We start from the raw sequence: 20,792 nt of genomic DNA on the forward strand, positions 1-20,792 counted from the left end.
GATAGAGCAGGAAATTCTCCATCACAGCACCACAGACATTGATGTTGAAGTTACAAATGAAGATTCATACCTCTATAATTCTTTTGGGAAGGGACTGATCCAGTCTCTGTAAGTGCTGCCAGTGAGAGATCAGCAGTTGAAAGATGTCACAGGCTACATTGGCCACCACCTTATTGCCAAACTAAAAGACAAAATGACATGTTACATGTTACAGTTCAGACTACTCACAGAATGGCTCTCACTATGGGCTGAATCTCGGGAAAATTGCAAAACAATTTCAGCACTGTGTTGATATTCAAGATCTATCTTGATATTTCTGTATTTGCTCTGAAATGACTTAAAAATATGATTTATCTTTAACTGCAATGCATTTTGAACAAACATCCATTGTTGCGTGAAATAAAATACAGTAAAAAAAAGTTGAAAATAAACAAGATTTTCCCACACTAAATAAACACCAAAATAAAATGTAATGATTTTTAATTATATGCACTAATATAACAAGAAATATTAATAAACAAATAAACTAAAACACTTTAACCCTCATGTGGTGTTCGGGTCATTTTTGACCCATTTTGATTTTGTTTCTTTCATAAAAATGGTATCCTTTATCTGAGTGGTACAAAACTTGGTGACTTTTCCTCCACTAGCTATCTAAACACACCAAAAAAAAAAAAAAAAAAAAATGGACACTTGTGGTGTTTCGGGTAAAAATTGACCTGCCATATGAAATGAATGGGAAATTGGTTTATTTGTCAAATAAAGTCAATAAATCAGAAACAATGCAGAAGACAACCACACAAAAATGAAGGTGTGAGACTAAAAAAACATTCACATTGCAGACAACACATGCACACACGCACACGCACACACATACAAGTTTGTTTGATTATATCAGTGATCTCTCATTGACTTCCATTGATTTCATATCAGGCTAATGATATTTTCTATTTCCAAACTCTACCCCTAAACCTTCCATCACACAAACGTGCACATCACTAGATTTGAAGATCAACATCATCTGAGCCATTTAAGAGCTTTCTTTTTTTTGTACTGCCCAAGTGTAGACAAACCTGTCTACATATATATATATATAAAAAAAACATACCACACAGGTTGATGTCTGAATCTGACCCCTGTGTAACAAAGTTTATGCTGGAATTTTGATGTTTGATATAAATGACAGGTAACACAATAGTCTTTTCTTTGTAACACAATCAGATTTAACTGTGGCAGAATGGTCAGGTTTGACAGCATATTGGACACATCAATTCAAGTGGTTTAGAAAAAAATGCTATAATTTGACAAATATTAGTATTTTATAATGTCTAAATATATATCCAATGCCTAACTTGTGATAATATGTAGAAATTAAGTTTGTTACAACATTGGCTAAGCCATCTACTGGACATAGTTGTTATTTCATTTAAAAAAAAATGTTTTCCATCAGATGTCCTCAGAGACCCCCAATGCATGACAAATTGTCATCTTTTGACACTCATTCAATTTGCTGAAATAAAGGTTTAAATTGAAGTGAAGATAACATAAAATGTGCTTTTGAATGATGAAATTTAGAAAATTTGAGCTAGTTAAGGTCTAAAAACCAGAAATAAACAACTTTAGTAAAATTACATTTTTACATATCTTAAATAAAAAAGGCAATATAAAGTGATATAAAAAAAGGAAAATATTACACATGTAACTCAAACACCATGAGGGTGACTCACAAATGAACACTACACAAGGTTAAAGCAAGCGAAACGCAACACATGGACTTGTGTTTGTCATTGTTTGGACTACTGTTACCAGTAAAAATTGAAACAAATAGCTTGAATGAACTAATGATATTAATGGTGTTGCTGAATTTATGTTGCCAACAAAATAATAACAAACATATTAAATTCTAATAAACAATGAGACATCATAAAACATAGAAATAAATGCTGTTTTAAGATGGCATTGCTAACATTTCAATTTTGATCAATATATGTTATTATTTGTTATTTCTGTTGAGCAAGGAGAGTTATCATGGCATGGATTCCAGGTTAATGGATTCTATCTATTGCTCTACTCACACTTCTCTCTTCCTCTGGGCTTCAAGTGCACTAAAATAATAGGTTACTCTCTTTTCTCACAATCTGTGCCATAGTTAAGCCAAACCTGTCTGTCACAGGACAGATCATAGTCTAAGAGACCAGATTTCACTAAACTTTGACAAAATGTGTTGTTACTGTGATTTGCCTTGACAGAGTAGTGCATTAAAAGGTATTTAGGTAAAACAAATATATTTTTTTTCTAACTTGAAATACTCATTAATAGGCATTGCCATATTATTGCAAATTGGTTAAGGGCTGAAGAATGCCATATAGACACATGATTCTTTTTCTGATTAATTTATTCAGTTGCAGATTTGCTAGGATCTGGTTAGGATCAATGTCACTTAATTCATTTTTAGCAGAGATCTTATATGCAAAGCACAACAGCCGAGTTATGTTTCACGAGTTTTCAAACGTCAGTTCCATTTACTGCAAAAAACATTTATTGATCATTATATCATAATTTTTGTCTTGTTCCACCATCTTTAAAACAAGATACATTTACTTGAGAAGCAAAATATTGTAAGATTATATATATGTAAACAGAGAAACATTTAGTATCCAGAGAAAATATCTTTAATTTTTAGTTAAATCTTAGTTTTCTTACCCTGTTGGATTTTTGTTTCTTGTTTTATGCATAAACTTCACTAAATGTAGTTAGATTTATCCTTGAAAGAGTAATAATGGGGTAAGAAAAATAAACTCATTCAAGTTCATATTTATATAATCCAAATTCAAGATATGTTCCCTGAAAAAAAGTCCAAATATATCTTATGCCATTTTTCTTTGAGTAATTGTTTTTGTTTAAAGGATGTTGAGATATTTTTTTACTGGAAAGCAAGACAAACATACTGATAAAGAAAATGATTTCATTAAGTGTTTATAGTTAATTATCTTATAGGCAGTGTTAAATAAAGAAATAGACAGTATGCACTAAGATTGTTTTGATCTATTTAACTGAATTAGATTAAGATCATCTTATTGATACATTTCTATCCATTTACTATTTGCATTCAGCTTTAAAGCTGTGTAACTTTTTCGTATTACTTGTATCTCATATGTGTATATCTCCTATCCCAGCTTGATATGCATTTCCAAGTGTGAGAAATTTCTGTTGTTATTAGCCGCAATGTAAATAACTAGGAGAATAATACCAGAATTTACTGATGTGGCCTTAAAAAATAATACACTAATACATTAATAATTTGCTTATGTAGACTCATTTTCTAAAAACAGCATTTATAGTAAAAATATAAAAAGATCATTCACTTGTTGCTGTGTGTTGTACTAAAGAGATAATACAATCTGCTTATTACTTTACAGACAACAAGACGATGCAGTACTTTTACGTCTCCATGTAAACCTCCATTCATACTTATCTCAGAGAACCTCCATTATTTATTTCCAAAGGTGATATTTCATAAGCCATGCTGAATGTGAAATCTGCATGTCTATTTACTATACACCACATAGAAAGACAGAATGTTCTCTGACAAGAAAGGAGAGAGTGTGTTTATTATTTTGCCATGATGCAGTTTTGGTGCAATTATTGTTGAAGCGAGCTGCTTTCTGCTCTCTTTTTCCCTCCCTCTCTTTCCCTCTGGTTGTGTAAAGTTTGTGGTAGCCCTGACAGACGGAGATGAGGACCGTCCATTTTAGCAAGTGATCTCTTATTCATTGATAGTGCACAGTCTAGCAATCATCTCTCTGAGCAACAGTGTGATAAAACGATGGCAAAATGCGCTAAATGGTAAAACTATATGCACTCCGAACCAATGTGTTAATAATAATGAATGATAATAATATGATGACATATATTGCCAGTCTGCAATATAAAGAAGCTAGTGCTGGGAAATAACGGACTGCATGTAGTGGTAATCTGGATTACGTAATTACATTACAAAAATGGAGTGCTTGTAATAAGAAAACATTAGTTTTCATAATGAGGGTAATCAGATTATAGTAACATTTTTATGACTACATTTATGATTACATTCTTGATTACATCACCTATCAGTCAAAGGCAACAAATGGTGAGTAATTGACTAATTATACACCAAAATTCTAAGCGATCTGTATTTTAAATATTTAATGTGACAGCTAGCCAAGTGTGCATGTAGCTATCGAAATTGATACACTGCACTGAAAGTGCTTAAAACAAACCACGAATACACACATGGCATTTTATTTTTTTGTTTTAAATTTAGTTTAAGTTAATGCACAAATAAATGCCAAACTGTTTGCATTTGCACACTGCATCGAAAATAATGCATTTCAAACAAGCCCTCATCCACCCTTCCATAATTCTGGACACTCTTCTGTGAAAACACATGTTGCAAACCAACATTTCAGAGGTGTCTGTTAAATGCAACTTTGTGCTTTTGCACCATGCAAATACACTTTGGCCCAGGTTGAGGCCACACCTTCTCATGAATAATTATGGCGAGGTACAAACTGTACATCTCTACATCATATCTGGAGACATTCTCTCACTATTAATTTCAAAGCTGGAAAATAAAAAGTCCAATCCCTATTTCTAAAATTCTTTTAAAATTGAAAATCTTTATGACACTTTAAGCACCTTTTTTACTCAGCAACTGACAAACAGCAAGTTTCCGTTTGATTATATGATTATTATTGTTTAAATAAAAAAGGAGTGTTAATTGGTACTTGATAGTGCTGTCAGTCGATAATTTTTTTTTTATCGTGACTAATTGCATCATTATTTTGTTTTTGTTAATCGCGATTAATCACATATTTTGAAAGTGCTGAAATTTGACACCATATATACTTTTCTTGTACATCTTAGGAAGAAAAAAATAAATATGTAGCAACATAACACTTTATTAACATTTTCCAAACAAAGCCTTCCACAATATAAACATAGAAATGCATGAAAATATCACCATTTCAAGTCACATCAAATGTTTCCCAAAGTCTAAGTGGGAAGCTGACTAATTGAAAGAACTAACTTCCCCATTGGTTGCATATTCATTGCAATGGGCAATGGAAATGGGTTTGAGGATTTCTGTAACTGCTGATCTCTTGGGATTTTCACACACAACAGTCTCTAGAATTTACTTAGAATGGTGCCAAAAACAAAAAAACATCCAGTGAGCGGCAGTTCTGTGGACGGAAATACCTTGTTGATGAGAGAGGTCAACAGAGAATGTCCAGACTGGTTTGAACTGACAAAGTCTACGGTAACTCAGATAACCGCTCTGTACAATTGTAGTGAGAAGAATAGAATCTCAGAATGCTATTCTGAGATGTGGGTTGGTGCTACTTTGGTGGCACGAGTGTGACCTACACAATATTAGGCAGGTGGATTTAATGTTGTGGCTGATCGATGTATTTACATGACACTGACCAATTTAAACTCAAGAGTACGTTTTATCCACCAATAATGAATTCATCCAAATAATACCTTTAGTAAACAAGAGAGGGATGTGGATAAATTGTTTGAAGAGGGTATATACTAAAGGTTAAACATCAAGAAAAATGAATGTGATGCTTTAACGTCCATAATCAATGACCAGGAAATGATAATTAAGCCTTCAGACAAAGGTGGTGAATATTTTTACTTTACTGTGTGAAAGTGATTCGGAGTACTCTTTTATGTGTAAAGAAACAAACTAACAACACATTATTTCTTTATAACATTTTTTTTTTTTTAAATGTATATATATATATATATATATATATATATATATATATATATATATGTGTGTGTGTGTGTGTGTGTGTGAAAAACAACTAACAATTAAGATATAAATGTGTAGCTTATTAAGAAAAACCTTTTTGTTACCTAGTCTGCTGGATAATACAGCAGCAAAATTAACAGTAATTCCAGTGAAAGTCTTCAGTAGAAAAGAAGCCAGTTCTCTTTGCACATATTTTTTCAGCTTGTATGTTGACTTAAATGTATTCAGAAGTCTTTTCTTGTTCACTCTACTTGTGACAGGATATCAATCCACCTTTTCTTTTTTGTAACACAGTCAACTTATACATTATTTTAATTTGTAAAATAATAATAATAAAAATAATGATAGTTATTATTATTATAAATAAATAATATAATTTCTTATACAAAAAATAACTTTAAATGTTTATTTTGGTAGAACACTCTAGGAAGGCTTTTGAGTGTTTGTTTGTAGGCTAGTTCACCGCAGTTTAATTCACTTTTCATTCAAAAACTTGTCAAATGCTCCTCCGGTGACGTTCTCAATGGATGTTATAAGCTAACTACTTTTGAGCTGAGATGAAGTTCGTGTTTTAAAGATTGTGTTTAGTGTCAACATATTGCACGCCACTCTGAAAACTAAAAACAGCAGCACAACACGAGCCCTGCACGTGCTATGAGTGTGTGTCAACAAAGCAGCACTCAAAGTTTTGCTTAGAGCGCACAAAAGGCTAGGACCAACACCGGTTACAGGACCAGTTGATGCATGCTGACACAGCCACTCCAGATCTTCAGCGAATGCAAGGCCAAGTTGAGTTTTCCCCATGTAGGCTTTGTCTAGCCTGCCCAAATTCAAGGAAAGTAAACAAGATTTTGAGTTATTCAGTGAAGAAGGAATTTGAGATTAGGGGCTCTATTTTTATGCCTGCATCAGGCAGTGCACTGTGTCTTAACCAATATTCATGAGAGCTCAAAATCCAAGTGCAATTTTTCTGCCAGGGCAAAGTGTAACTGGCTGTGAGTGGGAGGGTTTGCGTTATCTGTGGGTGAATACACGTAAAATGTGGGTGTATATATAAGGAGGTCTTTGTAAATGATTTGCAGCAAAGCCTAAATTTAATGCAGCCTACATTCAATTAGTCGTGATAAGCACCACATATTTCGTGTGTATGTAAGGAGTGTGTCACTGTCACAGAAATATGCCTGACATTCAACAAGGGCACAATGCACAAAAGAACACAAATGATCCATATTTCTATTCTACTAATGTATGGCATACAGCCAATTTACACTACCTAATTATTTTCAGTGGGCTGTCTTCATTTATATCAACATGGCTTGATAGGGAATGGATTATATAAAAGAATGCAGATGGCACACAAACCAGAGAAGAGCATTCCAAATAAAATGCACTTGAACAAACCCATTCATGCTTTGCACTCGCTATTTCGCCAACCCACTAATTTCCAAGACGCATGCTTGCAAGAAAATACCAAAACTTCATGGTCATGCCATCACTTTCGCTAGTTGTCCTCCTGCATCGCTGTAATGTAAATACATAAGCTTTCCGAAAACCAAAGGAAGCTCTCATTGGCTAATTCACCTTATATGCCACTGCCCCCACCCCCTCCCCAAAAAAGATAGTTGGTCCACAAGTCAAATTAAGTATACTTTGGAAGGCTAGCGTTCAACTGTATACAGACACTAAGCGGTCACGTCAAAACCGAAGTATACTTTGGCTTAAGTCTACTGTAAGCTAAATGACTCCAAAGCATAGAGTAGGTCAAACATAATCACCTTCAATGTGACACCCAGGACGTTAATGGCATCTTTCACCTGATGGTGGGTTTCTGTCTGTCCCAGCTCATCACACACCCACAGCCCTAGACTGCAAATCGCTACACACCTGTAACATGGCAAAAACACAGTTTGACTACATGATTACATTTTCTATGTTAACCAAGGGAATGATGTGTAAATAATGATTTGATTGTACCTGGCTCCTTCACATGTCTCATTGCGTGCAGTCTTTAAAAGGATGTTCACAAGATAGTCCTTCAAACAGAAAGCAAGACAGCCATGAAAAATCAATTAAAATAGGGCTTTATTATCATATAAAACTCAGGCCTTTTCACACCATGAGAAATATTTGCTACAAATCATGGTACATCCACACCCAACAGTGGGCGCGAAACACACAGTTCAGACCGGTTTCACTTCTAGCATACACTACATACCTTCATGTCCTCTTTGCCAACCACAATATCCTCAGATCCGGGAACAGACTGCAAAGATGGGATCTGACGATACAGGTTAGGGAAGCACACCAGGGAACCAAGAACCGTCTGAGCCTCGATCCGTGGAGCCTGTTCAGACAAGAACATCAGAACTGGTTTAGCAAATGGAGAAAATCCCTATGTGAACTTCTGTGCTTCTGTGAGGCATTTAGAAGCAGATGTTTCATATTCATTTCAGGATTCGGCAGAAGCAAGTACCTCAAATGACTCAGTGTTGAGTACACGAGCAGCCCCGGTGATGAAGTCACCCACCAGCATGGTGAAGCCTGGCAGGCCCAGGAAGAAAAAACGTGGGGAACACCACCTGATCATCGTGTTCAACACATCCTGAGTGAACGGGGCAAGAGAGATGGATACAAAAAAAGACAAAAAAAGGTGCTATTGGTATTCTGATGGTGTGAAACATTATGCAGTTTATAGGGATGGGTCACGATAGTCGATCTTTACAGCAACGCTGCTACAGACATACACAGGCAGATAGAATTCTTTGGCTATTGCATTGCGGTGTTTTGGAGTTCCTGCCATGAGCATTGCATTTTTAACACAACTTGTAAGTTATAGTCCAACTTTGACAATTGCTTCCTGCTCCTGTGCCCACATTGTACGAACCATAATTTAAGAGCTTGCCTAAAGCTTGAAAGTTTTGACCCCCATTGACTTACACTGTATGGACAAAATCACAACACACATCCTTCAAAATATCTTCGTTTGTGTTCCACAGAAGAAAGAAAATCATGCGAGTTTGAGATGGCATGAAGATGAGTAAATGATGAGAGAAATATCATTTTTGGGTGGAGTATTCCTTTAAGCCAGTCGGAGGTTGATTTCCACTGTGCCACTTTAAAAAAAACATTTCTCTGTTTGTTTGAGAGGTCAAGATAGTACCACTGGCTCAACCAATATCATGAATATGAGGACGGATTACCTGTTAGTTTAGTTTAATAGCGGAATTCCAGGTAAAGAAAAACACTACCAGTGAATCCTTAAGAGAAAGATACTGCGATGAACAAAGCATGCTAAACAAGCTCTGCAGTGACCTCCCACTCCCATGACGCATTGTGAATGACGCAAGCGAGTTTGCTATCCCTCCACTCTCAAACTTACATATACACTCCGACTACCGACCACTTTATTAGGTACACCTGTACACCTACTTATTCAAGTGATTATCTAATCAATCAATCAAGTGGCAGCAATTCATTCAGACACTTGTCAGGACCTTCAGTTAATGTTCACATCAACCATCAGAATAGGGAAAAAAATGTGATCTCAGTGATTTTGACTGTGGCATGATTGTTGGTGCCAGAAGGGCTGGTTCGAGTATTTCTGTAACTGCTGATCTCCTGAGATTTCCACGCACAACAATCTCTAGAATTTACTCAGAATGGTGCCAGAAACAAAAAACATATAGTGAGTGGCAGTTCTGTGGACGGAAATGCCTTGTTGATGAGAGAGGCCAACGGAGAATGGCCAGACTGGTTCGAGCTGACAAAAAGGCTACGGTAACTCAGGCATCAATTGTAGTGAGCAGAATAGCATCTCAGAATGCACAACACGTCGAACCTTGAGGGGAAAGGGCTACAACAGCAGAAGACCACGTCGGTTTCCACTTCTGTCAGCCAAGAACAGAAAGCCTTTCTGTCAGCTCGAACCAGTCTGGCCATTCTCCATTGACCTCTCTCATCAACAAGGCATTTCTGTCCACAGAACTGCCGCTCACTGGATGTTTTTTGTTTTAGGCACCATTCTGAGTAAATTCTAGAGACTGTTGTGTGTCAAAATCTCAGGAGATCAGCAGTTATAGAAATACACAAACCAGCCTGTCTGGCACCAAACATCATGCCACGGTCGAAATCATCCCCATTCTGATGGTTGATGTGAACATTAACTGAAGCTCCTGACCCGTATCTGAATGATTTTATGAATTGCACTGCTGCCACATGATTGGCTGATTATATAATCACATGAATAAGTAGGTGTACAGGTGTTCAAAATAAAGTGGTCAGTGAGTATGTTTGTGTATCTTTTAATATTTTGCAATTGACAATATATTTCCATCGTTTTCAATTTCGATTACACCATTTGCAATGTTTCATGGGATTGTAGTTCATTCCCTCACAAACAGTTTTGTACCTTCATCCTTTAGTCAGATTTTCAAAAACTTTTTTGCTTCAAATCATAGCTTGTAATCTTGTGATTCACCTCGGAGCTGGTTGGTCTGGTTCATGTCTGGTTCATGAATTACAATGTTTTCATGAAGGATTTTATTAAATACCTATGAAAAAATAAATGGGAAAAACACTTTCGGGACCAAGATGGCTGAAAAAGTCGGCGGAAAGTGTTGTGCTCGATTCCGTTTGGTTCCGCTTGTGGTCCGGAAATTTAACGCAGCAGTTGTAAAATGTAAAAAAAAAAAAATAAATAAATAAAATTAATCCTGTTCAAACAGCCACACTGACAGGTTGTTTACTGTTCAGTGTGTACTTGGACAAACACACAAACAAACACATAAACAAGCACGACTGCTCTGTACCTTCCAAATTCATCTTCCTTAATTGAATCCTTTGTAAACATTGTCAAAAAAAAAAACAAAAAAAAAAAACAACATAGGCAATCCAGCCACATGAAAAATGAGTCCTGCTGAGAGGGAGATGTGAAATAGATGGAAGCGGTGCATCTGCAGGGACATTTTACCCTCATTCTGCAATAACTGACCTTTGCAATGCTTAGCAACCAGAAGTAATTAACCGCCACCAAACTGCTGCATGATTACCCAAAATGAGCATTTTGGAGGAAGCTGCAATTCTGCAAAGCGGGCCTATTATGCAGCAGTAAATACAACAAGCTCAATCTAAATCTACGGTGTGTGTGTGTGTGTGTGTGTGTGTGTGTGTGTGTCAGTTTAACATGGCAGAACAGTTTAAACTGTCAGAGCAGCGTAAGGGTGAAGTCGACCTTTCCCTCTGAAGACTCTAAATGTACCGCAGCCCTTAGACAAATACCTCAATCTGTGACCTTTACACGACTAAGCGGTGGAGGTAAAAATCAATGTGCTGGTGGTCAGCATGTATTTACTAAATCCAGCCTGCTGCCTGCACCTGCTGGCACTGGCCTTATTTGTTGACTTACCTGTTCCTATATCAGGACACAAAGAAATGTTTAATTATTAACTACAGTTTCTGATTAAACAGGGTTTCTGTATAGATTCATTTTATAGCACAATGTTATCTCCCCTTTATACTGCCTCATACAGTAAAATACAGACTAGGGTTCATTCAATTATTTAATGTATTTAATGATGTGTATATATATATATATATATATATATATATATATATATACACACACACACACACACAAACACATGTGGCCAAAAGTTTGGAATAATGTTCAGATTTTGCTGTTTCAGAAAGAAATTGGTACTTTAATTCACCAAAGTGGCATTCAGCTGATCACAAAGTATAGTCTGGACATTACTGATGTGAAAAACAGCACCATCACTATTTGAAAAAAGTAATTTTTGATCAAATATAGACAGGCCCCATTTCCAGCAGCCATCACTCCACCACCTTATCCTTGAGTAATCATGCTAAATTGCTAATTTGGTACTAGAAAATCACTTTCCATTATACCAAACACAGTTGAGAGCTTTTTGGTTCATTAAATGAAGCTTAACATTGTCTTTGTGTTTGTTTTTGAGTTGCCACAGTATGCAATAGACTGGCATGTCTTAAGGTCAATATTAGGTCAAAAATGACAAAAAAAAAAAAAGAAACGGCTTTCTCTAGAAACTCATCAGTCAATCATTGTTTTGAGGAATGAAGGTTATACAATGCTTGAAACTGCCAAGAAAAAACAACTGAAGATTTCATTCAAAGGTGTACACTACAGTCTTCAAAGACAAAGGACAACTGGCTCTAACAAGGACAGAAAAAGATGTGGAAGCCCAGATGTACAACTAAACAAGAGGATAAGTACATCAGAGTCTCTAGTTTGAGAAAGACGCCTCACATGTCCTCAGCTGACAGCTTCATTGAATTCTACCCGCTCAACACCAGTTTCATGTACAACAGTAAAGAGAAGACTCAGTGGTGCAGGCCTTATGGGAAGAATTGCAAAGAAAAAGCCACTTTTGAAACAGAAAAACAAAAAGAAAAGGTCAGAGTATATATATATATATATATATATATATATATATATATATATATATATACACACACACACACACACACACACACACACACAGCTGAAGTCAGAAGTTTACATACACCTTAGCCAAATACATTTAAACTCAGTGTGGCAGTGGGGGCGTGGTCAAGTGTCCGTCCGGAGAGAGAGAAAGAGGTAAGGGCGCTTGCACCTGAGCTAGATTATGTTTAACACCTGTCTCTAGTTCCAGTGAGCATGGGGAGAGCGGCATATAAACACCCATGAGAGAGAGAGAGTTTTATGAAGGTCTCATTATAAATTAATTGGAAACATTTTACCAGGCCTTCATCATCTATTTTTGGTACTTTACAAATGTCTTTTACAAACAGATTTTGCTGTTGTAGCCTAGTTTAAAACTATGACAATCTAAACCAAGACTGAAATAAACAAATCACTTCAGTATTTACAGTGTGAAAATAATTGTTCAAGAATTATGGCTGTTCCACTGACTTCCACAGTGGCATCATTTCCACCACAACAAACAATTTTGCCCCTAATAATTTTTTTAAAGGTTAGTGTACTTAACCAAGTCAACAAAAGTTTCAGATAAGAGAAAATATAAGTGATGTTTGAAGAAAACAAAGAAAAATCAAGGTAAATATCACTTGGGAGCAGAGTATTTTTATTGGGCGTCATTTTCAATCAAGCTGTAATTTTACCAGTATACTCAAAGTGTTAAAATATTATTTAACTGTATGTATTTAGGATAAATAAAACATTTACTATAAAATTAGCCTTAGCAAGATTATGGAATTCTATTAAAGACAATAAAGAATTTGAAATGGTGGAAATGACATAGTGGTGCGAATTTATGACTTGAGAAAAAAAAAAAAAAAAATCACTTGTGATGCGTGTCCATACATTGTAAAAAAAGAAAGAGAGAAAAAGAGTGGCACTCTACAAGTCTTAGTGTAGTGACAACACAACACTAAAGCAGTCCACAGGAGATCTGACAATATTTCATGACAACAACAAAAAATCGCAAGACTCCGCAGCACAGTAAATAAACAAATAAATAATAACATAACAGCCAGCACCTCAAATGAAAAGGAAATGCAGGTTCAATCAACTTATAGATTTCCTGATTGCAATGTTATTCATAAAAGACTTCTTCACCTCAGAGACACTGTACAACATTTTATATCAGGCAACTATAGTAAACAAGTGCAGTTTCCATGTAATAAACTATAAAAAAAAAAAAAAAAAAAAACAGACATGGGAAATTCTTGTATGTGGTGCAAAAACAAACAAACAAAAAAAATAAACTCTCACAATACCTCAATTCGTCTCAATCGAATCAGAGCTACTGAGTCATTTAATGATTCAATAATGACTGTTTTTGATACAAGCATCTCTCACCATGTAAATAATCAACAGCAATTCTGGTTTTGGATGCACACTATATTATAGAATTTTAAACCTTTACAATCTGTCATCATTAAACAAAAAGCCTAGTGATAACATTCAATGACCCAGAGAAATGTAATGTTGTTAAACATATTTAAATGTTTATTTGATATCTTAAAATAGACAAAAATAAACTATACTAAAACTAGAAAACACTGAATTAATAAAAACTACAATTATAGAGGGGAAACTAATAGAAAAGAAGCTAAACTGAAAGGACAAATTGAAAATAAAATAGAACTAAAAGCTAAATTCAAAATTCAAAACTACAATGTCACTGATGCATTATGGAATTACAAGAATGACTATTGCACCATCTAGTGGCCAAAGCATGAATACAACTATTAAAATGGAACTCCGTGTTATAGTGGTTTGTAAAGCATAATCTTAATTAACTTCACCATTAGGTTATAACAGAGATAAGAGCAATATATATGTATTAATGTATGCATAAAGAATGAAAGCACATGAGAGACGTGTGGTACCTGATCATCACTTGTGAAGCCCTTGTGCATGACATGATAGAGATGCACCAGGAAGTCACTGTTAGGCAGCACATCCTGATGTTTTGTCATCATCTCACAGATCAGCTTATATGCCTGCAGCTTCCCAGCCTTGAACTCTGATGGCAGCATGGTAGCCTGAACACAGACATTACAGTCAATACACAAGCTTTCCAGACAATCAAAGGCCTGAGTAAATATAATAATACTGTATATATTGAATAATAATTAATAATATGTACATTTTATAATGCCATAAAATCATTTGCCCTGAGAGATAATCATGTTAACACATAGTAGAAGGGTCACTGAAAAATAAGGTTGTCCGAGGTGGAAAAAAAAAACATTTTAACTTTTAAAAATCTACTTTAAAACATGCTAAGTTCCTATCAATGTAATCTTTGTGCCCATGTTGGTTTCATAAATTTTTGAAAAAAATATTTATAGCATTTTTTTTCATGCCAGGATCAAGAACATGCTCACAGTGTTGTTCCTGTTTCTGTTAGCAGTGTGCCAAATATATGCCATGTTCCAATAAAGTGTTCAAACCTCGTTGCAGTTGCTCGAGGTTCAAACATAAGCACAAATATTAACAAATTTCCAGCTTTCACCTGAAACTTAGTTAAGCTGAGCGCCAGCCATTATTTTCTGATCACCAAGAAGGATGGTGGGCAGAGGTCTCAGCTGGATTCGAGGTACTTCAATCGGACACTCAGTCTCCATTCAAGATGGTTACTCAGGGACAGATTTTGTCTCTCGTGTGTCCTCTGAACTGGTTTGTGTCAATCAATCTGAAAGACACATACTTTAATGTGCAGATAGCCCCTCGCCACAGCCCATTTTTGAGATTCGCCTTCGAGGGAACTGGATACCAGTTCACAGTCCAGCCCTTCATCTTGTGCCTAGCTCCCCCACACATTTACGAAATGTGTCGATGCGGCACTCACTCCGCTAAGGCAGAGCAGTATCCATGTGTTAAACTACCTTGACGGTTTGTTGCTTTTAGCTTAATCTGAGAAACATGCGTGAAAGCACAGAGATCTGCTGATTACACATTTTGAGCATTTGGGGCTCAAAGTCAATTGGGCAAAGAGTGTGCTTGCTAAACGTCGGCAAGTTTCCTTATTGACAATAAAACTCGACTCGGTGACAATGTCAGTGCATCTGACTGACATAAGTACTCATTTTATTCTCTGGTGTTTGACGAGTTTCAAGCCAGGGAAAGCTTTACCGCTTCGACAGTTCCAGCAGGCATCGCGGTTGATGGCTGCCGTCACCACTCTGGGCCTGTTACATTTGAGACTTCTCTCAAGAGTCCCTCATCACATGTGGCAACATGATCGCTTACGTCTCCTAGTGACCCGCCACTGCTTAGCCACGCTAAGTATTTGGAGAACACTTGCATTCTATCAGAATGGCATTGTGCTTGGCCAAGTGGCCAGTTGCAACGTTTTCATGACGGACACGTCCAACACAGGCTGGTGAACCCTGTGCGACAGTCGTTCGGCCTTTGGCACCTGGACAGGTGTGCAGAATACGTGACACATTAATCGCTTAAAAAAAAAAGGTCTGAGAGCTTTTCGAAAAGACATGCAGGGGTTTCACGTTCTGAGCCGTATGGACAACACTGCAGTTGTGGCGCATATCAATTGCCAGGTAGGAGTGCAATCATGCCCTACGTTGGCTCTGGCGTGTCGGAACGATTGTCTTCTCCTATTGATACATACAACGCACATCCTCTGTAACCTGAACTGTGGAGTCGGCTTGCTCTTCATACTTTTACATTATACACTCCAAGCATTGCGATCAGGCAGATCATATTAGTCAAGCTTACTGATCATAACATCTATTAATACAATTTATACATATCAGAGTGGCTATTTTTAAGTCCACCATTCATTCGTTCTTTCAGCTGCCTTTAAATTGCATGGATGCAATTTGCACTTAACACCCTCGTCCATCACCAGCGCCACTTCACGTATGACAGCTTTGCCTTTAGTTATCTCAACATCAGTCTTGTTATTCTATAATCCTAGGAATTCCAGAATGGCAATCAACTGTAAGTCTATCTTCAATATGTTATTGCGCCGTGTCTTGATTTACCAACTTGTTATATTTGAAGTGCTTTCAAGTGTCCATTAAATCTATATATTGCAAATGAACAATTATACCGTGTTGCACTGTCAGAATTTTTTTTAATAAAATATACAATGTTGTAATATAATATTGCTGCATCTGTTCTGTTAGCCCTGGGATGTTTAATTCGCTGCTCTCCCCGCTCTATCCATGTATGGCTGCAAGGATGGGTGGGGAGTTTTCCCAGAACAGAACCATACCCCCAATACCAAAAGATTGCTTCAATTGTCTATGGGTCAATTAAGTATTCATTCAAAGTATTCATGTCAAAGTATTCATTTGATAGAAGTGGTCCTGACTGAAATAAATGTATTCTAAAATTCAAATATTTATCTAGCACACCTTCATTCTAACATTTATGATAAAGAATCTATCAGTGTATTACCTTGAACAGCCAGGAGGCCAACATACGTAAAGGAGGGAAGAACAAGGGTCTGGCCATGGCTGGTTCCGTATCCACTCTAATCCCAAGGTTATCTCTGATCTGATATAGGAGATCATGAAAACAAGAGTTAATCATCAAAATATAAACTAGACGTTTAGATTTTATGAAGAAAATGTGAGTGGTGTTTGCCTGGGCACAACTCGCCGACACAATGTGGTTGCTTGGATGTTGCTAGCTGGCTCGAGTCAAAAAGAGCCTATGATATACTAGTCCCTAGATATGGCTTGGGTCCCTCTTTTAGTGTACGTTTGTATAAGTTTTAGCATCTGGCAGATAACAAATTCACAGTCCAAAAATATATAATGCTTGCCTTTGAAAACACCACAAATTATTTGGATTTAATGCTCCAAAATCTCTTGGGGGTTGGTAACTATACACAAGATTCTCAAGGAAATGATGGAAACCCACCTTTGCCAGTTTGTGCCAGAGCTCATAGAGATAACTGAAGACCTTGGCATGAATGCGGGCACAGCGGATGCTGTTCACATCACCCAGAATCCCCAGGATCCTCCTCCAGAGAACAAAGGCGGAGTCAGCGTGCCAGCCGGTCAAACTGCCACCAGCAATGATGCTAATGTCATCAGCCAGAAACTCACTGCTGTCTGTGAGCAAGAGCAGAAAACAGACTGAGTACATCAGAAGAAGCAAAAACAATGGACAATAAAGAAAACAGAGAAAAAGAGTAAGATAATACAGAGGGTTTCAAAGGCTCTTTGTTAGTTTTTTTGTACTTGTAGACACACTTCCCTTGAGAAATAAGCCACACTTCAAAGAGCTAGAGTCCTGTGAACTAACTCACTGGCTAAAGGGTCAAATGTATAAGGCAGATGAAATCGTTTCTCTTAGATTTCACTTCTTGTGGAACTGCACACAGACCTGATATCTAGCCACTACCCATGTGACTATAATTACACTGAAGATGGAGCAGTCTCACTCAGCATTTGACCACTGGATTACAAAAATCATTTCACTTTTATGGAGACACATGGCAAAAACATTACTGTGCAATGTAAATCCGGCCTTCCAAAACGTAATATTCTGTCCACTGCAAACGATTCACGTAAAATCTAAAGCAGCATTTGAAGGCTTTACATTGCATATCTAACCAACTCCTGATGAACACATTTGTATTATTATTTGAATTATCAATCTATTTGTCATATAGCCATGTGACACATCTTTAGAAGGGCTTTGTCCATCAAACACATCAATATGCACAAATACACATCATTTCATATTCACAATGCAATCCACACAAGGGCTGAAATGATTAATCGACATTATCGCAATATGAGGTCATATAAAACTCTAATGATGACGTGTGAGAGGAGCACTACAGCTCAAGTGAATGATCGATGAGAGGAAGAAGACACAGCTCACAGTCCAGACACACACCAAAACAGCCTAAGGTGATGTAGATTGCAAAATATGAGGGAATTATACAAAAATACAAAATAAGTAAATACAGAAGGAGTGTTGTTATAAAATAAAGTGGGACTGGTGTTCCACCTGGAGCAAAACTTGCATGTCAAAGCGTCAAAAAAGGAAACACCCCGGCACTATATCTTTAATGCATCCTTTATTAAAGTTCAAATAATAAGGAAGCGGGTCATGTATAAATAAGCACAAACTCAGAAACTGGAAATTCTCTGTGCGGTCAGGGTCGCTTCTATGAATCAAAAACAGCATGAAAGAGTTAAACTGATACCGGGCGCAAGCTTGGAACGAAATCAAGTGAACAAAAAGGTGAGAAAGGGTAGTCTTAACCCATTACACACTGCAACAAAATACATTTTTAATGAGTCTTTTCTGGCTTGTTTTCCCAATATAAATATCGATAACTCCTTCAAAGGCGTCATGTCATGAATATTTTGACATATAGGTCAATCCACTACAAAAACATATTGTAAATTTCATAACTCAAAATTGAATTCCCAATACAATAAAAGCATTGATTGAAACAAAGCTGCAAAAACATCTCGTTCTCTACTTCCGTGACTTCCCTACGTCATTTGGAGGCACATTAATTCATGACTGTCTCTACAGAGAAAAAACCATCAACGCCTACTTTATATTTATATTTTATTATTATAATATATTATGCAATAGTAAAATATTTCTGTCCTAATTTCTTCACCATTCACACTTTATTTTAATGAACTTTAATTAAACCCATGAGCCCTTATTTCTCATGAAGCGAAATTTTGAGATTTCCTTTCATCATTTTATCACTCCACAGAAATAGAGATAAGCATGCGTCTCCTTTTCTGTGTCACTGTGTGTCATTAATACTGCGTGTATGAACCTGCTATGACCAGGATCATTTGCCATTAAACGATCGTTTAAAGTGAAGCCGGAGCAGTTTGAGTTCACGATCAAAGTTTATATTTGTTCATTTATATTTTCGTTTATTAAATTCAGCACTCTCATACTGTATAAACTGGACGTAGCACACAGTCGCATAATGTTCTGCCTAACGCAGCCACTGTTCATATAAAATATCTCTTTCGTTGTATGTAGGATTTCAATACATTTAAACCTAAATCTGATGTCCAACAACAAACGTTTTATTGAACTGCAAAGTTTAATCAAAATGATTGCGCTCCCCTTCTCTGTAGTGATCAGTTTGATTGACTTGGAGGCATGCGCACACTCGTTTGCTCAGTGAAGTTTTGGAAGTTTAATGGAGACTCGCTTGCGGTAAAGTAAAACTTTTTTGCAAAATGAAAATATATGCACATGTCTTTGAATTCAAATGATGTATACATTATAAAATAAAATGATATGCTTATGGTCTTCTTTGAAGTATTTAACAAAGCTCACATGCTTTTGGACAATTTAGGTCAAGTTTTTCCCCTTCAACTTGTCTCGGCCATTTTCCAAATTAGTTATCATACAAATGCATTTTCACTACTGTAAAGTGACGTCTCTGATGGAGCTTCTCTGTGCACAGGGCACATATCCAACTAATCAATAAAGAAATATGTTGTTGATTAATTTCTTTACTATTATGAATTGTATTAATTAGTGCAACACTATTCACATCATTTTCATAGCATCATGTGCAAATGACAAACTCATTGAGTTCTAGACGAGTTTTTTTATGTGTGTGGTGCATGTCAGTAGCTGCGTTTCCATCCAACTATTTTTATGCACATTTTGAAAATGCGCATATGAAATCCTGAATGTAAACGCTTGATATGCAAATAAACTCTTAAAATTTGCATAAAATTGTATGCTCTAGGAGGAGGTGGATTTTCTAGAGTTTTGCATTGGTTAAAATGTGCATTAAAGTGATGGAAACAGCTTATTCGCATGAACGATGAGGTGTCATGACCATTTGCACGGTGGTCTTGCTTACACCGAAGGTCTCACCAACAACTTGGAACTCGGCACCGAGTGGCAATGTGCTCATCGGATGGTATAGGTGTGCAAGAGCTTGACGTGACTGGCTCAACGGAAGGCCCAACCATGGCACAAATTTTCTTCAAATGAAGCCCTGGTTAGTCGAAAGTGCTTCACCCACAGATCGTCTTTAAAGTGGGTCCTCACAATCCACCAGAACTGTTTTGAGCGCGGGCACACCCAGGTATATGGAGGCTGTCTGCGAATGGGAATAGCCATTTAAGCACTCATTATGTGAGCTATTGCACTTATTCTGCGACATCTCCTGGCAGCATTTAATAACATAATGTACAATTGCTTTATTACAGCAAATACAACTCACCCTGAAGCAAAAAATTCGTTCAGCTGCTCCATGACAAAAAGATGTTTTTGGCTCCCTCAAGATAATGCGCATTTACAGATCATGGAAACGTGCAATGTTTTGCATTATCTTTAATCACATTTTCAGAAATGGGCATTAAAAATGCAAAACATTTTGATAGAAACCCAGCTAGTGACCATTAATTGAGTTGCTGCCTATGAAGACGGTTTCAAATCAGTCACTTATGAGGATTTGGTTAGGATTCTGCCTTAAAAGGTAGCAGTGTAGACAGACAGTAGACAGTGAGGCAG

At 36.6% G+C, this 20,792-nt stretch overlaps 1 protein-coding gene across 5 annotated transcripts in view; it reads right to left on the reverse strand.

Annotated features, from left to right (window-relative positions):
* Window positions 1-20,792, reverse strand: part of ralgapa2 (Ral GTPase activating protein catalytic subunit alpha 2) — a 288,715-nt gene that overhangs the window by 98,325 nt on the left and 169,598 nt on the right. For all 5 annotated transcript variants that reach the window (XM_051722406.1, XM_051722405.1, XM_051722403.1 and 2 more), the window contains 8 exons: window positions 17,184-17,377; window positions 16,716-16,814; window positions 14,177-14,332; window positions 8,274-8,402; window positions 8,016-8,144; window positions 7,775-7,833; window positions 7,576-7,684; window positions 71-181 (listed from right to left, as the gene is read on the reverse strand). In XM_051722406.1, the coding sequence (XP_051578366.1) occupies window positions 71-181; window positions 7,576-7,684; window positions 7,775-7,833; window positions 8,016-8,144; window positions 8,274-8,402; window positions 14,177-14,332; window positions 16,716-16,814; window positions 17,184-17,377 (986 nt within the window). The remainder of the gene's footprint in view (window positions 1-70; window positions 182-7,575; window positions 7,685-7,774; window positions 7,834-8,015; window positions 8,145-8,273; window positions 8,403-14,176; window positions 14,333-16,715; window positions 16,815-17,183; window positions 17,378-20,792) is intronic.

This window comes from Myxocyprinus asiaticus, chromosome 17 (assembly GCF_019703515.2).
Source record: "Myxocyprinus asiaticus isolate MX2 ecotype Aquarium Trade chromosome 17, UBuf_Myxa_2, whole genome shotgun sequence".
In the NCBI taxonomy this organism is placed as follows: Eukaryota; Metazoa; Chordata; class Actinopteri; order Cypriniformes; family Catostomidae; genus Myxocyprinus; species Myxocyprinus asiaticus.